This window comes from Dasypus novemcinctus, chromosome 8, assembly GCF_030445035.2.
Source record: "Dasypus novemcinctus isolate mDasNov1 chromosome 8, mDasNov1.1.hap2, whole genome shotgun sequence".
NCBI lineage: Eukaryota > Metazoa > Chordata > Mammalia > Cingulata > Dasypodidae > Dasypus > Dasypus novemcinctus.
This window is the reverse complement of record NC_080680.1, coordinates 25,044,881-25,065,575: the sequence shown is the minus strand read 5'-3', so window position 1 is coordinate 25,065,575 and position 20,695 is coordinate 25,044,881. Positions and strand designations below refer to the sequence as shown.

Below are 20,695 nucleotides of genomic sequence, written 5' to 3'. Positions count from 1 at the left end.
TATGGATTAGAGTGGACTTACTAATATTCTATTCATGAACTGTTGTGATTAGTAATCGAAGAAAACGTGGCATTGATGTGGAGAAAGTGGCCATGGTGGCTGCTGGGGGTAGGGAGTGTAAAGAAGAGATGTGATGTGGGGGCATTTTCAGGACTTGGAGCTGTCCTGGGTGGTATTGCAGGAACAGTTACCGGACACTGTATGTCATCCCATGGCCCACTGGGTGGACTGGGGATAGTGTAAACTATAATGTGGACCATTGATCATGTGGTACAGCAGTGCTCAGAGATCTATTCACCAAGCGCAATGAATGTCCCATGATGATGGAGGAGGTTGTTATGGGAAGAGTGGGGTGAGGAGGGTGTGGGGTATATGGGGACCTCATATTTTTTGAATGTAACATTAAAAAAAGAAAACAAAAGAAAACATTGTATTAAAACAAAAGCAACCTATAAGGTGAATGGCGAGGACAAAATGTAGCAGCTGTCAGTAAAGGCTAAGTCTTTTGGAATAAATTAATCATAGTGGACTAGCAAAGTTTAGGAAGACTTTAGAACTGAGCCCAAAGAGAAGAGTAGGCTTTATATAAGCTGAAGAAGATAGATGTAATTGAAGGCAGACAGATATCATGTGCAATACCAGAAGTGAGATCTGCTAAGTAAATGTTAAAAAAGGCTGGTCTAGTTAAGATTGAAAATGCTAGGTTACACAACTTTAAATAGACTTGCTAACAGAGGTCGTATAATATGCAGTATCTCCTTGCCTTAACCACATGTTTTTTCATTATTTATGTGTTCCAAATAACTTGACCTAGCTTTAGAGAAAAAGGGAAAAAACATTTATCACTATCATTTTTACCGATACTGTTCTATTTTGTCATGATTTGTCTAGTGAAGTAACGTAAAAATGTCTCACCAAATAAAAAGACTGTTTTATTACTAAATTTAAACCAAGCTTGAAATTCATGATTCTGAACAAAGAGGCCAGCTGTAATTTATTTGTTTAGGATGTCACACATATTCCACATGAGAAATAAAATCCTGAAATGTTAATTTTCATCACTCCATTCTTTATTCTGTTTGTAATAAATAACTCAATATATGAGAACAAGTAAAGCTTACAGTATTTTAAGTATATCCTTTTAAATGCTTTAAAAATTTTTAGGTATTTTGAAACCCTTAGCAGATACTCTCAGGTCTAAGATGAACATATTAGAAACAAACAACTAAAAAGAAAAAAGGGGGGGCGGGGATCCCACTGCCAACAGCTGAAGGTACTTAAGAGATCCCCCAGTTGATGTGCCCCATAAGCCTCAATACCTTTGTGCCAATGAAGAAACCATGATGCCTTTACTCAAAGTCAAATAACTAGTTAGAAAGCAAGCAGAACCTGATCACCTAACTTCCCGTTGGCTATCTTAACACACCACAGTACCGTGTGTGTGCATATTTAATTGGAGAAACTTGAAAGAAAACTAAATAAACAGGAGCTGACGTAGCACAGTGCTTGACTGCCTGCTTCCCAAGTGCAAGTTCTCAAGTTCAATCTCCAGTACCTCCTAAAAATAAAACCTAATAATGAATAAATCTAAAATTGGGGCTAAATCAACAGCAAAAGATCCTCTAAAAGACATGGTTGAAAAAAAATAAGACATTTTCTTTCTACAAAAGAGGCAAGACAAACCAAGTGTAAAAGCTAGAGATTTATTGTTATTTTGTGATTAATAAATCATCAAATTGGTTAAGACACCATCCCACATTGTATACCACACCGTTTGCAAGGTACAAAAGTTTTAAACCAGACTGAAAGATAAGGCAGAAAGAGCAAAGACACATGAGTATATCCTTAACAAGTTACTCAAGTCATGCCTCCAAACTGACTTTTGTACATGTCTTCCTTCTAGGGAAAGTGTCAGAACAGTGCATGGACTGGGGGCAACATAGCCTCATGACCTTTTATTTTATAGCAAGCATGTACAGAAATAATGGAATTTAACTTATATTTCTTTTGATTTTATTGGTCTGAACCCACTTTACGTTACTTCAACATTTTCATTTCCTGTAACTGTATGTGACAGAATATAATGACCTAAGAGAATACTGAACCAGAGCCAGCCAAATATATTAATGACTCCAACATTATGTTTAAATTGGTCCTAAAGGAATGTACCACCCCAACAGTCTGAGAGTTAAGTAAACAGAACTTCTTTGGGGAGGAAGAAAAAGGCTGTAGAATAGCCAAATGTACTCAACATTGTTAAATCGGCTCTTCGTTTTTTACCCTTGAATGATATTTCTTTACTACACTATATGCACAGAAATCCTAATCAAATCTTGGCTGCCAGTATTATTTAGGCTGGCCCAATCCAGGATAGATACCCCCCTCCCCCCAATTTCCCTTTTCTGAGGCTCTGAAAAGCACAATATTTAACTATTTCTTAATAGAACTACGAAAACACTTCAGAAACAAGTGGCTCACAAATTATTTTAAATTCATGTATTGCCTGTGCATGATAAAATGGATAAACCCAAAAGATAGTTCTGTTTTTATATGATGGTTAAAAGTAACTGAAACATCACAGCACTTTTAGTGAAAGCAACATTTCAATTACAAGTTGTAATGCCTGTTAAACTACCTATGGGAGAAGCTGCAAAGTCCTAGGCAAATGCACTTTGGGGTATATACTACAGTTCTCCTTCATTCTGCACAAAGATGAAGGTAATTTACAATCTGTGAATGTTGAGACAATGTTACAGTATAAGTTTTCTGTACAATTAAACGTCCTTAAAGAGACTTCCAGAATCAGCTTTTCTACTACACTTCCAATAAACCTGGCACTTCTGCTGAGAGATGTTTATCAAAGATGCTGTAAGACTCTATACAATTAGGAAATACACAACAGCTTTACGAGTATTTCCTTATAATTCCTTTTTTGGTTACAGGTGTTTTGCTCAGATAACCACTGTAATAAGTTTCTAGAAATGCAATTCCAAGTGTGCATATGTGCACACAAATAAAGCAAAAAATGTCAGTAGTATAAATCTTACAGCATTTTGTTTGCAAAATTTCATGCCAAAGTCACAATAAGCAATACTGGATCACAAATTATAGAGCGCAAATGATTTGCTTCTTTTAAATGCTTTTATTCTACATAAATTACTACCATAGGCTAATGTTTAAAAAGCAAATAAAGGAGATGCAGGACAAAAATCAGTTCACCCAACTATAAAAGGTGATATCTGTTTTTAAAAAATTACAATAAATGCAGAAGTGTTGGATGCATGCAGTAGCCTTAAATGGAAAAAAAAAAAAAAAAGCATTGATTCCCACTGTCCCAAAAACAAACAAACAAACAAACAAAAAAAAACACACACACAAAAAGAAAAACCCACACATCTTACTGCACTCCACCTTAAAATGCATCATATTGGGTTTGTTTTTAACAGCACAGAACTCCAAGAGTCAAAAATGAAATAAAGCAGGTATTTTAAAGATTTAAGAGCCGTTATCAAAAATAAATTACATTTTTTTCAAGATACAGAAATGCTGCTATGATGGCTGGGAACCCAGTAACCTTTCAATAGCCGCATTGATATCGCCTCCTGTTGCTATTAGTGCTTGCAAGTTTGCTTCACGATTCAAAAATCCCATTGCACTGAGCTGTTCCAGTTGTTGCTGAAATCTGACTTCTGGATTCTGTAACTGTTAAATAAGAAAGAGGAAAAAAAACAAACTTTAGGAAAACCATTCCACGCCACACTTAAATGACTTTCTAAATTGTATTTGCTTTTTAATAATATAAACTGCTCTACTAAACTTTAAAAAGTCTCTCTCTTAAAACATATTCAACATATTTAAAAGTCCATTCGTTCTTTATTATAAATTGTCTAGTTTACAGTCATGCCAGACAGGTCATCTCACTGGGGGGGGGGGGGGGGAGGACTGGGTAATAAACTGCAACCATTATTTTAGAAACAATTAAGAGGCTCATGAAAATGCAGGAAAACAAAGTGTATCTGCACATATTTAGAATTAAATGATTTATTTTGTGTAGCTACTGAACAATTAGGTGATTATGAAATCAAGTTTCCTCATATTATATCCTAACGTTCCAATCAGGATCAGAACGTGGGATCAACTCCTGAACTGGCCATGCAACTCTTCAGAGAAAAGTTCTACCTTCAGCCCAAAGGCTATACTCCTGAAAATGCAGCTGTATTAACTCTTCCTTCAGAAATGAGGTCAAAATACATAAATCATCAATTAATCTTAGCCAACTTGATAAGGGGGAGAGGAGAGGTCCTGAGGTGGCTCAAAGTATAGAACAATTAATTCTATACAATATCCAATTCTTTTTTTTCCTTATTAGTTCCATAAATATTTACTAAGTAGCTACCATCAGCAAGAAGCTAAGCTAGGTATCAGGATTACAAACAGGTATAACATAGATCCCTGCCCTGTTTAATGTACTTAATAAGGCTTGAAATCAGAAAGCATGCTAATACCCTTAAACCATTACTGCCATGCAGAAGTTTAGGGGTAACCCACTATAATGGGTTTGAATTTGTCCAAAGTTCACTAGCATACTGACAATCATCTTCGTATATATATCAATAGAGGCACATTCTTAGCAAAACCAATAAATGTTTGCAGATGGGGGAACATTATTAGTGGGTTCACATTTTTAGATATACTTGTGAAGTGCACATGTATGTAACAAATTACTGAAGGAGGGTCATCTTGTTCAATGCTGGGGAAAATGACCTGGGGCTACTTAAGATAATCACATTTCTATTTCTTCCTGATGAATTTTTATAAAACAAAACTATTTCAATTGATTTTCAAACAGCTCCAAAAAAGAAGGCATTTCTGAAAATGTTCCGAAATACAAGGCATTAAAAGTTACAGCATTTCTTCTCTACAACTACAGCAATGTTTCTTTATGCCTAATATAGGAATAAAGTTACAATTTTTATAGTGCTTTTTATTACAGATGAAAACTTAAAGGACTGCCACTTTTTTTTTTTTAATTTCTAAAATTCTAACTTTGAGGAATGCAAAACAGAAAACAGTCATTACCTGAGGATTTACACCAGCAAGAGCCTGCAGCATTTGTTGAATAAACTGCTGGTTTCCAGGTTCAGTGGTTCCTGCTGAGGAACTCGTGTTTTCGCTAGGTGCAGAGCTAGACCCACTGGTTCCTGAAGGACCTCCAGTGTTTCCTAATGCCCCAAGGCCAGGAGTAAACCTGAGTAAACACAAATAAGTAATAAGCCTAAAATCCTAAAACAAGAGGAGACCAGACCAGGCCAGGTAGTAGATCAGTTATTTATCTTCTTAAGATAAACCTTTTAACTTTGAAAACTATTGCTTAAAAACAATCTCACCAACAAGAAAGGCAGAATGATATCAAATGTGAAATGCTCACTGGCACAAAGTAATATTATGCACTTTTATAACAGTCCCAAAAAAGAGCCTACCCTGGGATGAGGCCAGGGGCTTCTGTTGCTAATGTCTGTAAACCCTGCTGAATCTGTAACAAGGCCTGCATTGCTCTAGGATTTGACATTGCTGATAGTGTGTCGGGATTCTGCATCTAAGAAGAAAGAAAAGGAGAGGTTATAAGGAAATTAAAATCAGTGAAGGTAAATTTTAAATCTTTTTTTTGGTTGTTTCTGGAGAAAATCTAAATCTTATTCCTGAGCATTAATAATCCATCATTTCTTTCCCAAAACAAACACAAGCACCTCCTTTTTGACAGCAATGCTAGCACACAAATCATTACTTGACCTCCTCCCAAGTCCATCATAGAAGCCATTTTTCATTAGAAACAATCAGTATCTACTTTGGAAACCAAAACTGTTCCCCTTCTCCAACAGAGATATTATTTCTCACACACAACCTCCAGATGCACAATTTATATAATATGGTAATATGGTGAAAGCCTCATAAATCCTCCAGACCAAGTGGTACCTATTGCTGACATTAATAATTTTACTAGTAAGATACATTCTAAAAAACAATAGTTCCAAATTTGAAGTTAATACATGTGTCCTACAGTTTAGCTTCACTACTTCTGAATATACACCACTTGACTAACCAAGAAAGCTAGGCTTGTATCATTGCAATAGATCAAGGGCACTAACCTTGGATAATGCTTTACAGGCCTGAGAAACAGTTACATATTTAAAAACCTTAGAACTACCAGTTTCAAAAACAAGAAGACCTTTTATCGTTTCACTATTTAAGTAATAAAGTACCACGGCAATCTGAAGTACATTTTTAAAGTAAAACCTTCCTTATATGACACCACCAGTTTTATTCTTGCGAATTTTGAGTTTGAGTAAATGAGATCTACCCCATGCAAAACAGGTCTGTTAGATTTTGTGGAAATTAAAATATTACAAAGAAATCAAACCTGTACGAAAGGATAGCTCATTCCTGTTACTCAAGAACAGGTAAACCATACAGCATAACATGACACAACTAAGCACTTCAAAGACAATAAAGAAAGTAAAGTGAAAGGAAATGGTTTATGGTTTTAACAAAGCTTTCAAAATCCTAAGTCTGCAAAAGCAAAAACAAAATGGTGCTTTCCTCAAATTTTATGCTTAAGAAACATAAGCAAAGGGTCAGCAGTGAAATGGGGCTCAGTTAAAGATTAAGCTGAATTCTCTGTCAACTGACAGCATTATCAGGCTCTATCCTATGTTTGCTATCAGCCAGATAAGAGCAAGGAAAACGTTTATCATCAAACTTTTTCAAGCAAATCATTACCAAAAAGATAGCTAGCATCTTTTCTTACTCACTTGTTGAAGGAAAGTTGGGAGTTGTTGTCTCATTTGTTCTTGAAGCTGAGGATTTCCAGCAAATAGGGGATTATTCAGCATCATCTATGGGGCAAGTGTTCAAACAATTTTAACTGGAAATATTTGAAACATAAAATGTACCTTGTTTAATATTCTATCTTCCCCCAAGCGCCTAAGCTGGCCGTTAAAGAGGAGGAAGGTAGAACATGAATTAAAAAGGAGAAGGGAAGATACTGTCCATGAAAGGGATCATCAGAGGGGAAAAAAAAAGTTTTCTATCTCAATGAGAATGCTGATTATGATAATGACATACAATATCCTAAAAAAATAAAAGCTTCCATTTTCTTGGGCTTTTCCTTGAGCTAAAGAGAATATCTGGCCTTTAAAGAAAAACGGAAATAAATGGTATTCATGAGGACACATTTTCGGCTACCCTGAGAGAATAAACATGAGCATCAATACATGAAACTATACATGGCTTGCTTAGAAACCTCGACACACAGAGAAAATCCAGATGTGGAACCACTACTATCTATTACAAAACAGCTAATATTAAGTCCAGAAAATAACACCACAAAACAGCAACCAACATGCCAGAGAAATGGAGCTGCTAGGTGAAGATGAGCCAGGACTAGCACCAACAGATCTCTGGGCAGAGTGTTAAAATGCTTTAAGACCTGAAAGATGTATATCCATTTGAGAACACCAAGATTAGTATCTGGATTTCTCCTCACTAGCACCAGAGAGATGAGGAAAGGGCACATTTCCTAACCTTCAAATAGGTCTTAAGAATTAATATACTGGATATCCTGAAAATAAGATTAAATACACAATCAGCATAACCAGAAACAAGTAAATTCTCATAATTTCGAAAAAAGGCAAACGTTACATCATTTTCCCAATGAGAGTGAACTGTCAACTAACAATGATTTATTGGTAGCCTAATTATCTGTCTGAAGTCTGGGTGAAAAAGTGATTGTTGCCATCAAGTACTTAACCATATTTAAATGTAATTACAAATAAATGTCGAGAGTAGAGCAAACTCCCTCTTGTTGAAAAGTGGATCATTTACTTCAACACAACAACCAAAACATGAAGAAGTCACACAATGCTTTTATGGACATATAGAACTTATTTTTCCAAGTGACTGATAAGTTCAATACCTACTTCTTCATTGGTCCCGTCAAATACTTCTTTATTATGAACGTATTAATGGATTTACATATCATTTGTACTATAATACAGGAAGAGCGTCTTATTCTCTCTCAGGAAATCAATTCTTACTTGATTAGGATAATTCTAAGTTATATGATTTAATACCACAATACTAAATTTAAAGTCAAAGTCTGTTTAATATCTAAAACCAAATGAGAATACAGAAACAACAAATTTTAATTTGCTGGTGACCAGCTCATATATGTAATAATAGACATTCACTCTAACCTTCCTTTCAGTGTTTTGCTTTAGAGTAAAAAACAGTATGTGAAAGTGCTCAAGTCACTTTATAAATATTATTATTATAAATGGCTGGAAATGTACTTATTAAAGATGAATTTTAAAGTCAAGATGCAGAAGCAATACTAATTATTAGCCAAATATACATTTAAAAACATAACACATTGTATCACTCTATGTACATATTTTTCTGTTTATTCTAAACAAACCTGAGCATTTTAGTTTATTTCATTGTCAAAAATGGCTCTAATTAAAGTGATTTGACACATTTAATGCTAATTACTCAGCCTTGTAATTTTTATATGAATTAAGCAATCTTTCATAAAATCTACCTACAACAGGCAAAATTAAAAGATTGTACAAAAATTCTCTTAAAAACCTGTTCTTTATTTCCGATTTCACAAATTTTTATACGGCAAAAATTAGTGCTGAGTACTGTGTCTCAAAGCCACTTTATCTGCTTTACACTTCTATCAATAAGCTCCAGAGCTTAGAAAATAAAAACCATTGCATTAGAAATAATGGAAGAAAAGTGATTAATTTTAAAAACTTAAAATTTCAGAGAATAAACTGTAAAGAAAAATATTTTAAATTTCTACAGAAAACACTTTTAATAAACAATAAGTATAAATTTACAGATGATCAAGCCTTATTTCACATTTTCCATGCTTTCTTTAAGTGCAATGGTTCTGAACCTAGGCTGTATATCAGAAACACACAGGGAACTTGAGGGGGGGAGATCAATGTAATTTTATCAAAATCTCTCAGGATGGAGCCCAAGCATCAGTATATAATGTAAAGAATGAGAACACTGTTCCCAAAAATCCCCTCTGATTTCAATAAACAATTTAGGCTACCTTTCTCTTTCTTAAAAAAAGCCATTTTTGAGCATAACTACATCTAAGAATCTGAGTGATCTAATATATAAATGTATTTCAAATGTGAAAGCACTATTCTTAATAGTTTTCAACATTTACATATTACTTAAGAATATGTCTTTCAGAAGAACAATCCAAAATTTTTATATTTATCTCCTAATCTAACATATAGTAGGTATTTACTTCTTTCTAGCCAGTAACCTGGAAAGATGAAGCTGTTTTAATTATACTCACAATTGTATATGGATTATTTACTGGGAAAAAAACTATAAATGCAGTTTACCTACATTTCTTGTGTGTTAAGGTAGTACATAAAACACAAATGTGCCACAGTTACAATTACTTAATTAGCTTATTTCAATTCATACTACACAGTCCTTTTTAATTGACTTACAAACTCACCTGTGCAGCAAGGTCAGGGTTCTGGCTTAGGGACTGCATCATGCTTCTCATGTAGGGGGCAGATAACATGTTCTGCATAAGTTGTGGATTTTCAGTTATTTGTTGCAATAAGCTCTGCATTCCTGGTGTGTTGAACATACTGGCTGAAAGTTTGTTTAAAATAAAAAAGAATGTATTAAAGAAAAGATATGCAAACAAAAGTTAAAGCTTTAAAATGTAATATATTACGAATACAATATATACTATAATTTTTAACAATTGTAGATGACAGATATTACCTATCAACTGAACTAAGAAAGAATTTTAAATCTAAGATCTCCAAAAGTGCATGCCTAGGGAGCGGATATAGCTCAAGTGGTTGAATGCCTGCTTCCCACGTATGAGGTCCCGGGTTCAAACCCCAGTACCTCCTTTTAAAAAAAAAACAAAAAAACAAAAAAACCAACTCAGGGAAGCAGTGCAGCTCCACCAGCTTCCCACATACGAGGGCCTGGATTCAATCCCTAGCCCTGGTATCTCAGGATACAAAACAAAAAAAAACTTAAGGGAAAAAAAAAAAGCCCAACACATACAAGCATGGTAGTAAGCACTCTGGTTACATTTACAGTAAAATCACATCTTATGAAAGGACTATGTTCTAAAGTCAATTTAAAGCAAAAAATTAGGTCTGGCCAAATTTACTATTGAAAAGTCCCATAAAGTAAGGAAGTTCATGCCAACTTTCCGCTGGCATTATAAAAAATCACTTATTTAGAATCATAATCAGCATTCAATATGCTCACATTTCACAAGGAAGGAAGCCTTCTTGCCCAGGGAATGACAAATGCAGTCTCTATCCCACTATCACTACAAGTACAATTACTCACAGAGTGAAATGGCAGGCACAGTTAACACTGGAGAGATTATAAAGCATACTGAGTAACTTCAGTGCAAATCTAACTTATGTACCCCTGACCCCTGATCAAGTCATTTAACCTTTTTGTACTTCAGTTTCCCCACCTGTAAAAGAGGGAAAATAGCACCTACTTTATAGAGTAATTGTGATGATTAAATTAATGTATGAAGTGCTTGCTACTACTATTCTCTCATTCTCTTGTTTTTTTATCTTTTTTGCTGAGAACTACAGCCCAATTTATGTGAATTCAGTATGTGATGACTCCATTATACACATGCAAACTTTCTTTCAAAACTAATACGTTCAACTTACACAGTTTTTCAATTTCTCAAACATTATTCTCAACTCATTATGTAAACTCAACTCGTTTCCCATCTTTTTTTTCCCAGTGTGGTTTTATCAGGCTTAGAGTACTAGACTCTTATCTTTCTAATTCTGCTATAGATAAGTATATTATAATGTTGCTGTTGTTTTATAATTATTAATAGTTCTCCTATTTTCTCAGGTTGTAAGTTTCAACTGAGTCCAATTAAGACTGGGTTGGTAAACTATAGCCTGGGGGCAGATCCAGCTCAAGATCTCTTTTATACAGGGTAGGAGCTGAGAATGGTTTTCACATTTTTTGTTTAAGAACAAATCAAATGAAGATTATATTTGAAGATTATATTGTGACACGAAAGAATTGTAAGAAATTCAAGCTTCGGTGTCACATATGTATTATCAATGGCTCATTCTGCACCACAAAAGGAGAACTGAGTAGTTACGACAGTATGTGGCACTCTCACTGCTTAGCACTGTTGCTCAATGTACCACAAATTGCAGTGATCCAGTTACAACCTGGCATCATTTTGAATCCTGCACACTCTGCCATGTCATTTTATTTCTTTCTTATTACCAGTGTATACCAGTCTAGTTAGAACAAGAGAAAATAAAAACAAATAATAATTTTGAACACAGTGGAGTACAGATTATTTTATCAAATGGGATGGGGCAAAACATGGCTTACTACGCAATGACACTACAGCTGTGTTAAAAGAATATACACTGGCACTTTAGGCTAAGCACTCATCACAATATTACCAACTTAAAGGAAAGCATAATCAGAAAAATAAAATCATCAAATTTTTTCATAAAATTTTTTAAAAAGAAAAAGAAAGAAACTAAGGCTGCAACCAAGTTAAGGCCAAGGAGTGGTTTATTAATTAAATCCTATTTCATTGTCACAGTCAAATAAATGCACTGGAAGAAAATAAACTTGTATAAAACTATCAGCCTTTCAGGTCAAACAGTAGATCGAAACATTAAGGTGCAACATCAATATTAAATTAAGAAGTAATGCAAATGACTGATTTTCCTTAGTTCCTGATGAATTAACAAGATGTTGATACTGCTCAGTTGCTTATCTGAAGAATCAATTCTGTGTTTCAAGTGACTGACGATTCAGCCTCTATAATTAGTCTGCATGGAAAAACTATAGGTGAGACTATTTTCAAAGAAGTTAAAAAAACACTAACTCGGTATATAACCTGAAGTAGAATCTGCTAAGATATGCTACATCTGATGGTGGTAAAAATACGTGTAGAAAAGAAAAAGAATTAGTTGGACAAATTTACAAACCTTGGTAAAAATAGACTATGGTTATTCACTGTCATATTCATCAGCAGGTACTTTGTGGAAAATATTTGACTCTATTATCATGTTAATTACCCAGTAGTAGTAGCAATAGTGAACATCATTTACTCTTGTCAGCTCCATGAGTTTTTGTCAAAAACTGAAACTCAATAACCTGACTTGCCTAACCACATAGTAGTTAGATGGCTAAGCAGATAAAGTTTTACTGCAATTTTGTAACCCAAGATTTAAGTTATAACAAGAACCATCCTTTCTAAATATCCACCACCATAAAATACTCAATGACTTTCAAAATTACCTTTTGTTAAAAACTTAATGTTCCTTAATGAATTCTACCTAAAGTTACAAGGCAAAACAGCGTTTACATTTGAAACTTGTACTGCCATAAAGTCAATTCAACAGCAACTAACACCGTTTGAATCACATGCATTATCAAGCTGCTTTATATACGTCCCGTGCTGTCGAAAGTTAAAACAAGAAGCAAAATCTCCATAGTCACACAAATTTGCAGTGGTTATCTGTCAGAGCTAAAAGTATAGTTTCAGTAGCATTTCTCAGAGTGTGAAAAGGAAATTTTCTATTTCAAAATTTATTTAACTGCAATTGTGAAGTTACCACCTAATTTTCAATGGGAAATGATTAATCCACAATGTACTGACATGCTAAAAGCAAAAGATCTAATAGAATTCTGCAAGTGCCTTCCAAATGAATATGCTCAATTAAAACCATATACTTGTGGCATAAATATATATCTGAGTGAAGACATTTTCAAAGATGAAATAAGTGAAATCTCATAATAAATCAGCTTTAAGAGATGAACATTTGCAATCGATTTTAGTAACGGAATACACCATGAATCCCCAATTAAGTAAAACGCTAGCCCCAAAAAAGAACCCAATTCCTCTTATTAGATGTCTATGACAAAAATATTGTACTCATTTGTTATCATTTTAATTTCATCTTTAAAAATTGTGGAAATTAATTTTCTCTTATAAAAGTTTTACTCTTGATTTTGCCTCTTGGCCCACAAATGTAAAGGTCTGCCAACCTCTCCTCTAAGATTTCCTCACCTTCTAGATTAGAGGTTCTTATTCTTAACAAGGGGTCTATGAGCTTGAACTGAAATTCAGAAAAGCATTATTCTTGTGGGGATGTATTGATGTGGGTGTAATATATTTATTAAGTAATACACAGTACAGTGTAGACTTAGTAAGGGGTCCATGGTTTTCACCTGACTGGCAAAGGGGTCTGTGGAACAAAAAAAGGTTAAGAACCCCTGTTCCAGAACAAGCATTTACAAGACAAAGAAGAGTTAAGATGTTCATCTTTATATATATGTGTGTGCATACATGTATAGACAAGTGTGCTGAACTTCAAAAGTTGATTAACCATCATAATAGTATACAATAGTATAACAGCTGTACAGAGAATGCTACAGCTGCATATTGCCAACTAAAGAGTATGTTCATTTTTGCTGCTACCTGTCTTCCTCTGAAGGAAACACAAACATGAAATGCTAAATAAGAGGGTGAAGGCATTAAATTAAAAATCCAAGCAAAAAGTTGTACAATTGATGATTTATTAAAAGCTGTCACTGTAGACAATCAATGCTATAATAAAGCAATAGTCAGGAAATCTGAAATTAAATCTTTCTCTCCCTGCTCTATGATGTTTAAAATAGTAATAAAGCATCTCTCTCAAGACTCTAGGTAAGACAGTAAGTAGAATACAGAAGAATATAGTTTTTTGTAAAACCTGTATTATATCCAGTAACCTCACAATACCCACTGTATGCTATAAAAGAATATATAGCGTTTTGTCTAGTCACTCTCCCCATTCTGATTTCTTCTCTCAGCATTGAATTTTTAAATATTCCTCACCCAGCAACTCTTCTTTCCACTTCCTCTGCCAAGACAGGCATGTTTTAAACATATCCAGGCCCGCTCATCTTAGGGAAGTGCCCCCATGCTTTCATTTCTTCCTATTTATAGGCCAAACATTAGGACTAAAACAGTCACTCCGGCTACTGATCTTGGACCTAATTCATAAATAAAACATTAGCATGTAAATATCTGAATAGATGAAAAAAGGATATCCATTTATTTTGTCTAATCAACAAAAAAAATGGACAAAAATAAATTCCTATCCTGTTCACATATCAGAGTCATAATCTCCAGAAGCTTTATATAAACACAGATCTATATATAACACGTGTAAGATTCTGATCCATAACATCAGGGTTAAGACCTGTGAATCTGATTCGTAGCAAGCCTGGCAAGTGATCCGATGCAGTTAATTTGGCCCCGGTTTCAGGATTAGTGTTTGAGAACCCACTGACATAGAATACAAAAACAGACTAAAGCCAGGAAGCACATGCTCTAGTGATAACTGAGTGACTATGTGTTTGGTCCCTGTGCACTTAAGTGTCCTTGCAGTTAAGATGAGACCATGTCCTTCTTCTCCCCACATCATGTTTTAAGATCCTAAGAATACAAATCTGCCTCAGGAAAGCTAAAGTGACCATTTCCACAATAATGCACTCAAGTAACACTAATTATTACATATTTAAAGCTTCCTTTAAAAACGAAACAAAACACATGCAACATGAAAAGACAGTTCTTAAAAAATACTTAACAACTGCTCCTCCCTCCCCCTGGAAAGTATAAAGAACAGTATTAGAAATGTTTCATATACGTGAAGACAACAAAGAAAACAGTGTGAGTTATTATAAGCTTACCTCCTACTCCAGACCCCAAATTTGGTGCAGTAGTACTCTGCCCAGCAGAGCCACTGGCAGCACTACCACCAGTGCCACCCACAGTGTTGGTGGTGCCACTGGAAGCTGATGAACTCTGGGAAGCCGGTGGAGCCCATGGATTGGGCAACGGATCTCTATTTTCTGTACGAGAAGGCTGACTACCTTCACCTGAGGATGTATTGCTCACTAAGGAAGCAAACGGATTACCACCAAACTGTAAAGAAAGATACAAGGTTCTGTTCAAACAAATGGGATCTTTTTTTTTTAAGAAAAGAAAAATACATCCCCATAGTAAAGTACCCCTCAATCATGCACACATTTGTGTTAAAAAGAGTTGCTGCTTCTTGGCCTAAACCTTAAAGTCAATGTCTCACTTGTTCTTGTGCGGCACTCAGCATCGGTTCTTGAATATCAGTGTACATGCGCCGTAAAGCATTGTATCCCCCTGGGATGCTTTCCAGGTTACTCAAAGCTCGATCCTGGTTTCTCATCATTTCCTGCATCATTGCTGGATTCCTGGCAAGTTCCAGTGTCTAAGAAAAGATTTGAGAAAAAACAAAACAAAACAAGGCATCAAAATGTGTATGAATGACTTCAGCCATTAACTGCCATAGCTAATTTTATAAGTTTTCTAATACCATGAACTAGCAAAGTCTTCAATATTTAAATTAAAAGTTTACTTTAAATAATTCCTGTTGTATTTCACCTCAAAAAGTAATCTAGCAGGTGACTACTAAGGGGGAGTGTTTCATTTATTATTTATGGAGTAATGAAAATGCTCTAATATTGATTGAAGTGATGAATACATAACTCTGTAATTATACCGAATACCACTGACTGTTCACTTAGGATGGATTTTGTGCTTTATGAATATGTTTAACTGATTTAAACAAACAGTAAGCTAGCATTCATACATCATCAAAAAAGGAGCACTTTCTTAGGAGTGAATGTCCACCTCCTTAATTGGAATCACTTTTTATTTCTTAATTCTGTAAAATAAACTATAGTTTACATTATGGTTTACACCTTGCACCACACAATTTTATAGGCTTTGACAAAATGTAAAATGGCCTATATCCGTCACTGCAATATCATGTAGAACAATTCCAATGTCCAAAAATGTCCCATGTTGCACCTATTCCCTCTCCCTCCCCTCAGAACCTCTGGTGACCATTATCTTTATATCAATGTTATAAGTTCTTCCATTACTAGAATAGTAAGTCTACTTTAGTCCTCGAATTGCATGCCTGTCCCCCCATCTTATGTTTGTTCACTCCTCAAATCTTGATAATTTGGGGATGGTGATGCCCACTCTGCTTCCAACTGAGAGGGTACTGAGATCGCATGGGGAAGATAATGGAACTGTCTTGCTCTGCAAAGATCTTAAAATACAGCAGAAAACTCAAAGTTCAAACAATAATTCAAATTAGTACTTGGTTGACTTTTTCTAAACAAAGATTAGGAATTCTCTTTTTAGCATAGCCATATATATACCTAAGTTCTTTAACCACAGAAAATTAAACCATAAGAAATTATGCATGATTTTTCAGCTATATAAATTAAGTTTGTACATACTTGTCTCATAATATCTGGATTATTCAGCATATGACTAATTTCTGGATTTCTCTGTATCAACTGCTGCATTTGTGGATTGGCCATAATTAACTGCCTCATCAGGTCAGGATTTGATAGCATGCTCTGGACAAAGGGATTTTCCATGATCTGAACCATCATTTCAGGGTTGGACATAAGTTGTCGCTGCATCTGGCTTTGTAATTCAGAGAAGTTGGATGTATTCAAACCCAAGCTACTCAGACCTGCAAGCCCTCCAAGGCCACCTAAGAGGATAAGGGGGAGAAAAGACAGATAAATGAAAGACTAAAATTATACTGTTAACATGACTGTGTAAAAATATGAAGATAAGAAAAAAATTGACTCTATATTCCATTCTTTCTTAAATACAGTTTAATTTCTAAAATTGAAATTAGGTAAAAATTTTACTCACTTTGATACTAAGTTTAAGTACTAAAACTAAAAAAATTTTCATACGCTAACTAAAGAAAGGGAGCAAAAATTGTACACCTAGATAGACTACATCTCTAACTATCTCTTTCTACAAAACTCATTTGAGTTTATCAAGTGGAATTCACCTACAAACTCTCATTTAAACACAGCTGTTGGCAATCAAGGAGAAAGCTAGGATGTGCACTAGTAATATATTTTTCTTTGAAGGAATTAAATCACAGAGAAACCTAATAGATCCAAAAGGATGATTTAAGTGCTTATCACAAAAATGTTTATTTTGTAAAATTACATAACCAACTAAATAAAATGCATTCATTCCTCAATTACTGAACACTTTCTATATATGCTAGTTTCTATGCTACATGTTGGGAATAAAATGGCAAGAAATCTAATGGGAAAGACAGACAAGGGGGTAAAAAAAAGCACCACCTACGTGGATGTGAATAATAAAGTATTTCAGTAGGATATTCACAGGGTAAATTTTGGTAACATATTACCCAAGCGGGAGGCCTACTTTCCCAAGAAGAGATGATGAGACTTAATGGATTTAGAGAATGAATAAGTTGGTAAGAAGAAATGGTAGTGCTGGGAAGGGGATTTAACACTAGGCTGAATAAGCACCATATACAAAAAGCACAGAGAATGATATAAGTATTGATGCATTTTTGAAAGCACAAAAAACTTAGTATGATGGTACAGAGACAGTAGTGCTCTCCAAAGATTCCATGTGAAGCCTTCTATTTCTCAACCTTCTACAGCTGGGCAGGGCCATTTAAGTAGTTATGGCCAAAGGACTATGAGAAAGGATGTGGGTTACTTCTGGCTTGAGAACTTTAGCTGTCTCTTCTGCCATATTCAACTGGTATAGCTACAAGATGATAGAATTCTATTAGCTTAAGACCTGAAGGCATTGCCTATGAGGATGGCGGATTTATTTCACCAATGAAAAACAGGTAATATGAAAGAAATTAAGCTTTGTTGTAATAAGCCAAAGAGTTTGGGGAAGAACTATTATGACAGGATATCCTATTCTGACTAATAAAACTGAGATGAGGTAAGAAATGAAGATGAAAAGGTAGCAACAGCTATATCACAAAAACGTTGAAAGATTTTAAACAGACTAGTCATTTAAGATGGTATAATTCTAATAGCACTGTGAAAATGAAGCATATCAAACATTACAGATAAAAATGTTGAGGGCCTGCATCAAGGAAAGAACAAAGAGGAAGAATTCCATGGGGTGGGGGAAAATGTACAACTTATGATTCAAGAGAGTTGGTGGGTAAGAGGTAGTAGTTTGAGGAGAAAAATAATGTGACAGAAAAAAAACTGAACAGAAATTTAAGCAGAGAAAAAGAGTATAATGTGAGCTAACGGAAGAAAATGTGGTACGCATTAAGAGTCCTTGATTTAAAATCTGAAAAACGTGCACTAAATTTGTCAAAGAGTTCAATGGTGACCTTACCATTATCAGTGGAATTTACAGTGAACTGATGAAGGCAAAAACAAAAAGTATAGTTTTCCCCCTTAGTGAAGGGGATATTGGACAGAAAATGCCTTTTCCAAAGATGGCTGAGATGGAAAGAAAAAAAAGGTGACAGCAAGATTCTGTGGCTTTTATAGGTGGAATAGACGTAATGAGAAGAGCCAGCAGAAAGGGAAGCTGAACATACAAGGTGAATGGAATAATTGATAGAGAAAGGCCACTGACATAGGAGGTGGTGAGAATGAGATATAAAATGAAAGGATTAGGGATAAAGCAAATGAAAACGTATCTGATGGACTTAGACGTATTAACTAAAGTTACTGTAGGCATCAATTTCTTTGCCTTAAAAATGGGAAAAGGGGAAATGATTTACCTCTATGACATCTTCCAAGGTCTGACCACTAAGTAATTTCATTCTAATCTCTCTAGATTATGTTAATAATTTTGCCATCTAAAACTCAGCTGCATCAACCAAAGGAAACCATTAAGATTAAGACCTTTTTTTAGAAAATAAAACGAGCAGCAAACAAACAAAAAAGGCAAATGTGAATACATGCCACGCCCTATAGGCTTCCAACATATATTTAGCATAGGATTAAATTATCACAAAGTTCTTTGTGGGGGGGATAAAAGATGTGATTCTTGATGTGTACAAATTATACATATAAAAAAATGTCATTTCAAGGTGCTATACTAGTCATAAAATTGATCTGAAAGAAAACATTAGAATTGATTTATCTATCAAGTTCAGCTTTTGTTAGCTTCAGAGTACTTTTTAACCCCTTAAAAATCTTTCAACAGAACTTCAGTATATAAAACTAATGTAGGGAAGCATATCTGGTTCAACTGATAGGGCATCTGGCCTACCACATAGGAGGTCCAGGGTTCAAACCCAGGGCCTCCTGACCCGTGTGGTGAGCTGGCCCACTCTGTGCAGTGCTGACGCGTGCAAGGAGTGCCATGCCACACAGGGGTGTCCCCCGCATAGGGGAACCCCACACGCAAGGAGTGCACTCTGCGTGAAAAAAGCGCAGCCTGCCCACGAGTGGTGCCACACACATGGAGAGCTGACACAGCAAGATGATGCAACAAAAAAAGACACAGATTCCCAGTGCTGCTGACAAGAATGCAAGTGGACACAGAAGAACACATAGCTAATGGACACAGAGCACAGACAACAGGGTGAGGGAGGGGAAAGGAGGGATATAAATAAAAAATAAATATTAAAAATAAATAAATAAAAGTAATATAGGAAAAGTGGTTTTGGCTGAAGCAGAAAGAGACCCTTAATCACTAGGCTTAGTCCCAAGCCCAAGCCTTTCTACATCTGTTTAGGACAGAGAGAAAATAACTAAGGCGATCTGATCCTTTTCTCTTTTTACAGATGAGAAAATTATACAGAGGGCTCAGATATGATCAACAATCAGCAGCCACTCTTTCTTTGGATTCAATTATGGAGGTCAGATCAGGGATAGGTATGCTACAAATCTCTCTTTTTTTTTTTTAAAGTGTGATTTCCTGACCACTTATTTAATGCAAATGTAAGCTAACCCAGCACATCTATATTCCCAACTATTTCCTTAATAACTATGATTATGGAAGTAAACTATAGAAGTAATTACAGGTTTTGTGTATCTTTTATTTTTATTTTTTAATAAAGAGACATTTTATTCTTGGCATTTTATCCAAAACAACCTTTAGAAGGAAGAAAGCTTTTTTTCATCCCCGTAAGAATCACTTAAAAAAAAAAAAACCACTTACCTAAACCAAAAGGGTTACTAGTGGTAGAACCAGATGTGGAGTTACTATTAGGAGCTGATGATGTGGTAACATTGCCGCCAGTGCTATTTGTTTGCTGAGCAGAATGATCCTGGGGCCTAGAAAAAATTATTAAATCAGAGTATAAACAGTGGAGCTCATTATTTTTTTTTTAAACCTCTGAAGTTCCCATACCTAGAAATGAAGTGTAAGTTTTCAGAACTCAAATTACCAATAAATTACTATCCCAAGATAACTAAGCATTAAGAATATAAAGAAACACAGTAATATCTTACAAAATCCAAACATACTCCTTTAGTATAAATGAACATAAACAATTCATTACTGTCAATCATAATGACTTTGTAAAAGAAAGAGCTAGGTCACCTCCAAGAAGAGAATCAATGATCTTGGTCATACACACAAAGCTTGTCTTTATAAACTTTTAATCTATGCCCCTCTTCTAGTTCTTGAGATATGGGGGACAATTTTCCTGAGACCTCTGAAACTGTTAAAAGTTTGAGTGAGAGAGCGAGCTCACCAAAAGAAAACCGAAAAATCAATACAATAACTGATTATTACTTAATAATATATTTT

The 20,695-nt window shown here is 35.0% G+C and overlaps 1 protein-coding gene across 2 annotated transcripts in view; it reads right to left on the bottom strand.

Annotated features, from left to right (window-relative positions):
- Window positions 1-1,689: 1,689 nt before the first annotated feature.
- Window positions 1,690-20,695, bottom strand: part of UBQLN1 (ubiquilin 1) — a 56,842-nt gene continuing 37,836 nt past the window's right edge. Inside the window, exons 3-11 of one of the 2 annotated variants that reach the window (XM_058301595.1) lie at window positions 20,102-20,217; window positions 16,405-16,667; window positions 15,204-15,362; window positions 14,809-15,043; window positions 9,545-9,687; window positions 6,810-6,893; window positions 5,481-5,596; window positions 5,080-5,248; window positions 1,690-3,702 (exon numbers count right to left, since the gene is read on the bottom strand). In XM_058301595.1, coding sequence (XP_058157578.1) covers window positions 3,550-3,702; window positions 5,080-5,248; window positions 5,481-5,596; window positions 6,810-6,893; window positions 9,545-9,687; window positions 14,809-15,043; window positions 15,204-15,362; window positions 16,405-16,667; window positions 20,102-20,217 — 1,438 coding nt within the window. In that variant the 3' untranslated portion in view covers window positions 1,690-3,549. The remainder of the gene's footprint in view (window positions 3,703-5,079; window positions 5,249-5,480; window positions 5,597-6,809; window positions 6,894-9,544; window positions 9,688-14,808; window positions 15,044-15,203; window positions 15,363-16,404; window positions 16,668-20,101; window positions 20,218-20,695) is intronic. The other variant, XM_058301596.1, reaches the window with a different exon arrangement.